Raw genomic sequence first — 10,963 nt, forward strand, 5'->3', positions numbered from 1 at the left:
TGGCATGCTCAGCACTGTTGTTTTATTTATTTTATTCACCTACCTCTGAAGGTCGTTGTTGAATGCTTTGTACAGGGGCGAGCAGTGCAGGCGCCGGTAACGTGTTACAGACTGTAGCACACATGCACAAAAAAAAGGTTGGAGAGCAGAAATTAATAAAGACGCAGCAGTAGATTAATATCTTTGTCTTCTGGTCTAGTCTGTTATGCATCGGGAACCATTAGGCAGCGTGAGGAATGTCACATGTCCCGTCGTTTCTGTGTCACTTCTTTGTCTCATCCTCCATGCTGCGTAATGGTTCATTACGCACCAGTAGTTACACAAAACCATGCAAACAACACAAAATGGAACTTTTTTATGACAAAAAAAAAAAACAATCACTTGATGTTGTAGCATTACTTGGTTTTTAAAATCTAACCAAGGAGTGAGGGAGGTGTTGTCAGTATGCAGTGCTAGTAAACCAAGTAAACCAAATACAAAGAATTCATCTTCCTTGTGGACTTTCTTCACAAAATAGTGAAATAGTTCTGCCATTTCTTTCCAGAAAAAAGGTGCACGTTAGAATCGAGTAAATATGGTATTAACATGTATGCTTCCGATTTTCTGTGTGTGTTCAGTAAACTTGGTTTGATTTGACCGTCGACCTCTCTGTTTCATCAGGAGGGGCCACGGGACAATGGCGGTGCAACGGCAAGTGTCTCATCGGCCATGTGGGACCAGCACTGGTGCATCAGCTTCCAGCAGTTCCGTGCTTGCATGCACAAGGAAGAACTGCTAGTGCACTTCTTTGACGCCAAGACGGCCGTGTCGGCCGCGTTGGAGGGGCTCCGCAGCAGCCGCTTCCGGCAGCGTGCTTCGAGCACGCCTCCACTCACCGGGCCCGTACGCGCCTGAAGTTCTAGCGACAATCCAAAATCCTGATGTGGTGTGAAGTTCCGTCTCTGGTGTGCCAGAACAGGTGAAAATCCTCGGGAATGGCATTCGTGTTGCCAAGCCCACCGCAAGTCGGTGTCATAGCACGTTTGTACGTGTGCCTCTTTTCTTGTGCCACACTGTAAGTTCCATGCAATTGATTGTGATTTTTTGCGTGTTTGACTGCGAGCGCTGTTTACATGTTGATGGCTGCAGTGTTTGAATGTACTGCGACAGTTTGTACGGTGCAACTCGACCACTAGCAGCAGTTGTGGAAAACGTGGTACCATCATGCAGTGCTGCAAGTGCTTTGCAAAAACTGATGGCTCGAAGGCCGGCAAGAGCCCTGTTGTGCGGTGCTTCGTGTGAGGCAATGCAGCTGGCCGGCCTGAAACACTGTGCATCAAGCTGGTCTCGAAGCCAGACTCCAGAGGCCTGTGAAGATCCGGAGAGCCGTACCAAAGTTGTTTGTCGAGACTAAAGAATCGACCTGAATGATCTGCCATGGAACACCTCGCCAACATCAGTCACTCAGCCGTATTAAGAGCGCTGCCAACAGGAATGCTGAGCGGTAGTAGTGCCTGTGATTGGAGAAGGCTACTATGGTGCACTTGTTGTCGATCACTCAGCTTCTGCATTATTGGCTGGAGCTGAGAATTCGCTGTAGCCTTTTAGGCCAAGACAGACAGACACCTTCTGCAGGATGTCTATGGCTGTGGCAGGTTCTGAAAGCTGGGCTGTGCATGTTGAATTTCATTGGTGCACATTCAGAGATCTGTCCTGCCTTTTAATGGCACAGTCTGTAGGTATATTTGGGGAAATGGGTTTATACTGAGTGATGACCAGTGTACAAATCTATCATGCCTGTGGAATAGAATTGCCGCTGGGCATCACATCCGTGAGACAAGAGCACTTACTTGGCTCGTTCAGTGCTGAAGCAAATTGTTCTCCCTTTTTGGAACTGTGCGGCACAGCAGTAAAGATAACACCCATTGTGCCCGTTTTACATCTCACTCGAAAGGGATGTTTCTCTCTGTCATTGCACAGACGTGCTCCCACGACATCCGCGAGTGTCGTGAACCAGGAGGGAATAATTATGCGGTCACGGAAAGTGGCAAAATCTTGCGCAACACTGATTGTTGCTGGTGTGGTCTTTCATTCGAAATCTTTGTCGTGCTCTCTTACCTAAAAATGTGTGGGATTAAATCTCGACTGTGATGTGTGTCAGGGTGATGTTTACCGGACATTTGAAGACAGTATTCTGCAGAGTTTGTACATTCAACTCAGTTATGTCCCTTGTTTCCTCAGCGTTGTACGCACTGCATTCTACTGCGCATGTTGTTAGTGCGCTGCAATCATCTGATGCTCGACCAATCAGAAAAACAAGAGATCTGGTGCTGCTGTTTTATTGTACAATTCACAATATGAGTTGCAGCCTTAAATGCATCTACTATGAACTTAGACATAATTGATCAGCACTGATTTGCAAACTGCTGCGAAGACGTGAGTAACATGCTATTGTGGTTTCCTCCGAAGTGTTTGTTTCTTGCTTCAATTTCTTCCGCGCACTCTTACTAATAGCTAATAACTGTTCTAGCAGCGATTAGCGCACTCAGATGTTCACTTGGAGTTGTCGCTTTGGTTGTTGCTTCTTTCAGCACAAATTTATTGCTCAATTTCATGCCGGTAGAGTTGAGTGCATGCTGATTCGTCTAGTTCGTTTATGCTTAGAATTTGTTTGTGAGGATGCCAGTTCAAGCTGTTTTTTTTTTTTCCGGACGTTTATTAGCTCTTTTTTTTATACTGTTGGAATTGTGTGAATCTGCACAGCGTGGTATTGTTTGTGTTGCACGCGCTCGCATCCAAAGCCGTCCTCACGTCAGCAGCGTGCCTGCTTTCCTTGTAGTCATGCACCTCTCGATTGTGCCCTGCTTAAGTTTGCATGCTTTTAATGCAAATGTTTGATTGACATGTCTCTGTTGCGGGTGAAGTGGAAACAGTATGCCTTGAGGCAAGAGAGTGCTCTTTCTGTTGAGCTTCTTGTTAGTAAATGACGGCTGCATGGATCCTTTGGCACGATTTGGTAGCACAGTTCACTCTGCATGTGGAGACCTTGAGGGAGATGCGTTTATTTTTACACTGCACTTGTAAATGGACGTCCTGTTATGGCAGGTCAAGAAAGTTGTGTGCATCACGCGGACCCAAAGGCTGAGCGTTGTCAGATATTGTTCAGCATAACGCTGTGCTGCATTCAACACTGGCAGCACCAGCAACATCCAAAATGGCCTTGAACTGTGTGTATGTTGGCAATTTAGGTGCACTTGTTACGGCTCACTTAAAAGATTTTATTAGTAAAATTTTGACGAAGTCTTTGCTCACCAAGGTAGTCATAGATGAATGCGGTACACATATATTTTACTACGCGAGACATGGAATGCGGCTTCTATGGTGGCAAGAGGGCATTTTGAACTGCATGACAAATATTCATGCTCACGTAGACTCATAGTGCAGGTACCAGTGTTTTGCAGGTACAAAATAATCGTAGTAGCAGATATACGAAGTAGTTTGAGCTGTCTGAGCCAACCTTCGTAGTTTTGCCCCTTGACAAGCATGCTTGACATCTTGACATCAAAAACAATTTGAATGCTAACGTACAGAAGGTGTGGGGTTCTGCATTAACTTGTCCACATTTTTGTAGTTGCTAGTTCAAGCTGGAATTTCAAGGACCTAGTCACGGTTGCACTACACAGCACCATGATGCTTTGACATTGCATATTTCCGGCTCTACTGGGTGTGTCCAACTTTGTGTGAGCGTTGAAAGGCCTGTCTCGATTTAACTTGGTTCAGAGATGCATTTTGCTTGAGACCATGGAATCCTACTTCATTCAGCCAACACTGCATGTGAATATGTCATGTTTGCACGAATCTTTTATTAATGGCACAGTGGCCATTATTGAAGTGTGGAGGTTGGTATTCCTTTCTTGGATGCAATGTCAGACCCCGTACTTTGAACCTTGGACAAGTGCAGTGCACCCCAGTACGTAGTTTCTCTGGCTTGTGACTTAATGACGGCATATTGCACAAACAAGAATGCACCGATCAAGGCGTCTATTTTGTGACAATTCTTCCTCTAAATATTTTTCCCTTCTACCATTGCATGTTGCAACAAATGACATCATGAATGGCGGTCAAATGAGCAGTGTCATTTACTGGCTCCAGTGTCAAAATTGTTGCCGACTACAGTAAAACCTCGATAATTTGAGCTTTGTTAATTCCAAATCTCGGGTAATTAGAAGAATTTTTAATGCAGATTAAACCGGAATATTTGAAGTGGCGGCTTGCACCAACCCGGTTAATTCGATGTTTGGGGTGTTACGCGGGAATCCCCAATCCTGATTTTGCCGCAGACCAATGAAGCAATGGGCCCTCGGAGCCGTGAAGCGGTACTGAGAGCAATGCCGATGGTTTACATGTGAAACGTCCTGCCCCCAATACTGTCAGCACGCGAAACAGTCTATGGTACGGCTTTCGGACCGCCAAAATGTGCTCTGCACTTGTACCATGGCGCTACCCTTCTTGCTTCGTGCCTGCGACGGGTTGACTGCGCTCAACACCAGTCTGCGTCATTTCTTTGAGTGGTGTGCCTGGATAGAGGGTTTCATTACTAGTATCTCTAATTACTTTAGTACCGTTGCGTGTAAGTCGATCTTCCTTCGGAAAAACAACTATGCGATATTGGGGGGTCGGCCTGAGGTAGTTCTGGATGAGCGTCGGGTAGTTCACGCCCCATGCCAGCGTCTGCTTACGGCATGCCGCATGGGGCTCCAGGCATAAAAAAAGCCATTAATTCATATGCGAATTGGTTTCGCTAAAGAAAATTCAAACTGCACGCCGTTTACCTGGTTCATTCGCGCTGGCAGTCGCTTCCTCGGATGAATGATGGGTAGCACAAGAGCGAACTTTCGATAATCTTGGAGGCGTGCGTCGCACCGGAATCCAAAACACTGGACTGTTTGCAGTTTGGTTTGCCGCTATAGTCAACCGGTCCGCACGAAGACAATGCATAGAAGAAAAGGTGGAGCGGCTTATTTTTTTTTTTTGCCGTGCGCAGTTAATTTGAATTGTTTTTGCGCTTCCAGTGACTTCGAATTAGCGAAGTTTTAATGTCAAGGAAGCAAAGGAATGATCCGCAAAAAGTATTATTGTAAAATAAAGCCTCATTTGTCGAGACTTAGGGGAGCTGGATACCCTCGTGGCATGTAACATGCAAACAACTGGTATCAAGGGTGCAAGCACACAGGCTAATGGTGTCATTAAATTCTGATACCTATATTAATCTAGAGCTCTCGACCATGGCACCCCTCATAACTCGTATATGCCGCTTCACCATTGAACTTCACAGTTTACAATGCACAGTTTTAGCTTTAGTATGTATGTTAGTATGATCAGGGATAGTGTGGCAAAGGACATTTCCATGCGGTTAAGAAAGTCTTTGTGACATCAGCAGCCAAATATATATATATGCATGTTTCTTTTCAAATCTCGGCCAGATACATAGGAAGGTGAACCATGGTTAAAAGAAACAGGCCATCATGCCTTGTTGGACATTCACTATTTTATATGCTGCAAGCCCAGGACAATTGAACACATTGTGTTCATGGGAGGGGATTTTCTTTTGGGATATTTTGCGAAAACAAATCGAGCTAAAACTACCATTAGATTTGTATGCGTTAGGTTTTTTTCAGGTGTCTTAAATGCAGTGACGTGCCACTAGTACTGTTACACTGATTGTGCTTATAGCAGTGCCTGACAAGAACGCTTTGCAGCATAATATGCCAGCACTGATGTCCAACCAGCTTGAATGTATTTTTCTTGAAATTACAGTTTAATTATTGGAAATATGCGAGGAATGCAATCCAGCAGCAGAGTGGCTCCAAAGATTTAGCCGTTGATATCACTTGAAAAAATTCCGACCTCATTATGCGAGCCTGCGTTGGTCAAGCTTTTTGGTTCCATGTTGCAAAATTTTCGTTCCATGTTCCACGTCCATAGGATGATGTGCAAGACATAGTACACATGTATCCATGCATGGTATTCATCTGCAAGTGGTAAAAAAATTTATAATCTCATGCCCTCTCTCATGCTGTTTCAAATTTAGTCTCACCAGCCCAACAATGTCAGTGGCATCAAAAGTTCAGTATAGGCCACATGAAATATACAAAAACTGCAATGTAATTGGTGCTTCTTTGTTCCAGCACTTTAAGCAAACTGGCTAAGCGTTATAGTGAAATAAAAATGACAAAGCAGTGATTATATCTCAGTTCTTTCATGTATCACTTTACCTATACAGTAGAATCACGATGATACGAATCTTGCCAGGTCACAAAAAGTGTCACAAATTCTAAATTCGTATCTTCCAACAACGAACATCCACATGCCAGAGCATGGGAAATACATTGAAACAGATCTGTTTTTGACTGACAAGGTTTATTTACAGCAGCGTGCCACCGTTAACTGCTCACGGTGCGTGCCGTGCGACTGGCGCTTGCGACGTTGACTATATGTGGGCCGCTGCATGACTAGCCATCATGGTGTTGGAGACGTGCCGGCCGCACGGCACTGTTCAGTGTTCTCAGTGTGTACTGCATGACTGACGATCGCAGCGTTTATGATTTTGAGGTCCGCGCTTAGTGCTTGCGGGTGCAGATGCGGCTGCGGCTCCAGCATTCGTATATATTCCTTGATGGCGCGAAAGAGCATTTACACCATCCAAAATTCTGTCCATTGTACACAACGCACTTTGGCCGGGAAATTTTACAAATTCGTATCAATCGTGATCATATCTTTGGGATTCTACTGTATTATCTTTGGAACAGCCCTTGTCCGAAAACCGATACAGTATGGGCAAAGACATTCAGTTATAAATTATTCTTTTGTCATAGGCGAGTACTACATTGTGATCCATGCAGATTAGTGACTTATGGATCATTACAAGGAATAAACAAGACGACCGAAATTTGATTTCTGTACTGCGTTGAAGCTCTAGATGCAACTAAGAAAAGTATTGGCCCATGGATGAAAGCAATGTGTATCTTTTCATATCAGATGAGGCTGCTTTTGCAGTAGCTGCAATTTTCTTATAGCCCGGTGGAACTTGTGCTGCCAAAAAAACTCATTGTTATGGAAATTCTTGCTGGAGATAATTATGCGTAGGTAATGTTATTCAGTGTGCACATATTACCATGTTCAGCTTGCAAATTACAGTGGGGACAGTGCAACCGCTTGCATGCAGTTCTCCCAGTGGGTTGAACTATGCTTTTGTCACTTGAATTGCAGGGTATGTACTACGGGTCCACGCGTTGTCTGCGAACCTTGGCACTTCATGTGTTTGTGTCACGTTTTCGCTGCCTACGTTTTTTGTGTACTGTGGTGACTAGTGCAGGTGGGAACCTGATGATAAACGCTGATTACAGCTGCCGTTTTGCGAAAATTGCGTTCTCAGATGTTCTTTTCTGCAGTTGTCTCCTCTGTGCAAATTCACTAACGCACAAGCTTTTAAGTGTGTGTTAACTGTTGCTTTTAATAGAATGTACATACTACATTGCATTGAAGTGCGCACTTTTAGCATTAAGTCGAGATAAAAGGGCAGAGTTCAGATATGTCCTGGCAAATCTACTGCGAGCTATTTTAGCAAAGCTAGTCTTTCTGCAAGTCAAGCCTGTCAGCTCGAGACTTCACATAGGACATGGTCGTTGATAATACGTGGAGTGTTTTTTCTCGTACTTTTTATATATACTATAGATGAAAATAGGCTGTGCACAAACGTCTTGTGCATTGGTTGGAACATAGCAGGATATTTTTTGTAGAATAAAAATAAACTGTGTTATTGTTGAGATGGGAAACATATTGAAGTCTCTTTTTTGTCCTTTGTGCGAAGCAGATTTACTAACATCCCGTGTTGTTCGCAAACTATGGACATGGAACTAGAATAGAAACTGCAGCAGTCTGAGAAGAACAGAGATGCACTTATGAAGTTTTTTTGCAGACATGGAAAGTGCACTGTTCTGTGTCATCACTGCTCCTTTCTGCTGGCTTGCTTTATTGTTAATCAGCTGCGTTGTTTCCTCTCAAACCAGTGGAAGTCTGCTTGCTTTTGGCCGTGTGATGCAGTTCTTTGTGTATGTGTGTTAGTGGCGTGCCATTGAGATTACTTCGAGGAATAATTAAGCTGGGTGGCAAGCTTCATATTTGTTTCGACGTCGACGTTCGCCACTGCCTTTGATTTTTCTTGGTTGGGCGAAGTTGGTTGAGGTGTGGCGGTGCACGGCCAGGTGCTCATAGTAAGCTTAAGTGAGAGGGGTCCACATAGTTTTAGACTGTCCCAGTCCAGAACTGTTTTTAGACACCTCGCAATGCATACGTTGTGGTGTGGATTGAGACGTTTGCGTCAAATATTCACTGCCCGCGCTGTACAGAGGGTGATTGCACTCGTTAAGTGAGAATGGAAGGAAGCAGTTGTTTGGCACAGTTTTCAGGAACCCGCCTCTAGTTTGCAGTCCTGCCAGTGTGTGTTGTCAGGCAGGCGCAAGGCAGAAAGCAGATTTGTATTTTTGTACCGTTAAAAGATAGTCGTTGCGTGCAGTGTAAAAGTTGGATGTACCCCTGAAAGCCCAGACTGCACCATGTTTACTGCCCTGAAGTAGTTTAACCAGACGAGGAACTGTGCTCATTATATTTGTTGCGCTCAGCATTGCGGCTTAGCAGGCCAGTGACGCACTTCGAAAGGCTGAATTTGTGCGTTGTGAGAGCTGTTGCCAATAAAGGTGTGCACGTTGTGTGTGACTTACTGCAGCTGTCTTGCCTTTTTTTTCTTATGATTGACAAATTGTTGGGTTCTTGGTCTTAATATCAGCTGGAAGAGCTATCAGCTCCAGCTGTTCTCAAGAGATTGACAACTTACCTGAAAATCTAATGAGATTGTAGCTTGCCCTCTATCGTTAGACCCAAGTGCACCGTTAGTGGCTAAACAAATTTTTTTTCAAAATCGGCATTCTGTGGGGAAGCTTGGGTGCTATTAATTTATGCAACCAACATAACCATAAGGGACACAATTTGGCACTCATTAAGAAACGACACTGACGAAATGAGTTGTTTTTGGCAAACATTTGGGACATGCTAAACATTAGTTTGACAGGTGAATAAAAAAAGCATTAATTGGCAAAAATAAGACTGGCCTCGTATATGGCAATTCTTTAAGCAGCCGGTGTTTAGGAATGGGTACAGGGACTGGAGGTGGGATTAAAGCTGGCAGTCTTGTGAGATCAACTGCAAAAGGGGACGGAAAAGCCCACATGCGTGACAGTGGTTTTGCACACTATAGCCTGATGCAACTCAAGTCCAGTGTCACTCTCTGAGTAGAAGATAGCCTATTGTTAAAGCATTTTTTTTTTCCTTATCAAAAGGTAATATCAAAGTGACGCTATAAGCTGAACAATTTCATCACCCCTGACTTGGTCATTAGAGTGAATCATTAAAAATTAAAATGCTGATTTTGTTTAACGATGTAGTTGGTTTGCATGGGAATACAACACCCTGAGGTCATGGGTTGTTCTGAAACGCTGTTTCTTTAAGGTGGGGTGAGACTTCGAAAATAAGTTTCAAAAGTTGGCTGTACAACAGTTGTAATGAAAGCTATGGCTATAAAATTTACAAGGAATCTTACAGTGCAGCTTGTATTAGGGCTTATGACTAGATTTAAATTTTATTTGGGTGTCCCTCATAGCATGAGTCACTTTGGGATGCTAAACCCCCACAAAACAAGAATTTTGTTTGGTATTTTTTATTTTGCTGCTAATGTACTTTTTCTAAAAATCTGCTGTCCGCAGAGTGTTGCAATTTTGTATGAAGGTAGCAACTAACGCTTTACACAAATGGAACTAAAATTATGCACTTCCAACAAAAACTAGTTTCATTGTTTTTTTATCTTTGTCGACGCAATCAAATTGCCACATATGAAGAATGGAGAGAGCTAGGGACTTCCTGAAAGCGTGCCCTAACACTAGCACCTGCCTGTCCGCCCGCCCACCCGTTTTCTGCCTGGTGGCAAGCTCCTCACTGCCCGGTCTGCCTACTGACGTCATCGGGGTAGGGGGCGCGCGGTGAGGTGTGTCGCTGTGTGTCGCCCCTATCAGTTTCGAGCTACTGCGAGCAGCGATTTTTAAAATTGCTTCTAAATTGTAGGGTCCACGCAGAGCTTTCAAATTTAACTCAAATCTCCACAAAGACCACCTCTACCAATCTGTTACACTTGAATATGCCCGTCGAAATCATTCCAGGTTCCCTTTAAAGGGGCTGTGAAAGGGGGTCGCAACAAAGATGCGATGCGCCTAGGATGCTTCACAAATATCTGCTGCTTCACAAATATCCTCCAGCAAAAATTTTTTAGATGCAATTCGTAGAAGCTGAGTTATCTGTAGTGAAAATTTGAATTTCCGCGTCTTAGCGTCTTTCCCTCTCCTCTCGTCACTTTATGCGAACTGAAATGTCAGCGCTCCTCCGCCGGCTGCCAAAGCGCGCGAACCAATGCTAGCAGTCCACTGCTGACGTAACGAGCGCGGATGCTGACGTAAAAAGCGCGGATTCGGGCGAAAGCCCAGCACCGCAGGTCGCCGCTTGGCGCAGAAACGGGAGCTTTAAAAATTGTAAATTATCGGCTCGCTTTTGAGGTCTTGTGCGCGCGCGCATGCGTGCGTGCGTGTGTATGTACGCACAGACGCACCCTGCTTGAGAGGTGCACATAAAAGTACAGCTGGCCAGGGGCGGTTTTTAAAGGGCGCAAAAGGCACAGATTAATTTAGACAGTTCTGCTTCTTCTGCAGCTTATCTGTTGGCTCGAGATATTCATACTCTAGCGTTTTTGATAAGATACCCCCTGTTTATCGGAAACTTGCCAATATCGTGCGTGACGTAAGTTCTGTTGCTTCGTCGGTGAGATTGCTCATTAATAGACCTAGCCAAGTTGGCATTCATCGTCCCTACAAACGTAACATCT

At 44.3% G+C, this 10,963-nt stretch overlaps 1 protein-coding gene across 1 annotated transcript in view; it reads left to right on the top strand.

Moving 5' to 3' along the window:
* The window catches only part of Tbc1d8-9 (TBC1 domain family member 8/9), a 91,457-nt gene extending 82,699 nt beyond the window's left edge, over window positions 1-8,758 (top strand). Inside the window, exon 29 of the mRNA XM_077634775.1 lies at window positions 661-8,758. Within this exon, the coding sequence (XP_077490901.1) occupies window positions 661-894 (234 nt within the window). The 3' untranslated portion in view covers window positions 895-8,758. The remainder of the gene's footprint in view (window positions 1-660) is intronic.
* Window positions 8,759-10,963: the final 2,205 nt, after the last annotated feature.

The sequence above is a fragment of the Amblyomma americanum genome, chromosome 8 (assembly GCF_052857255.1).
Source record: "Amblyomma americanum isolate KBUSLIRL-KWMA chromosome 8, ASM5285725v1, whole genome shotgun sequence".
NCBI classification, from domain to species: Eukaryota; Metazoa; Arthropoda; class Arachnida; order Ixodida; family Ixodidae; genus Amblyomma; species Amblyomma americanum.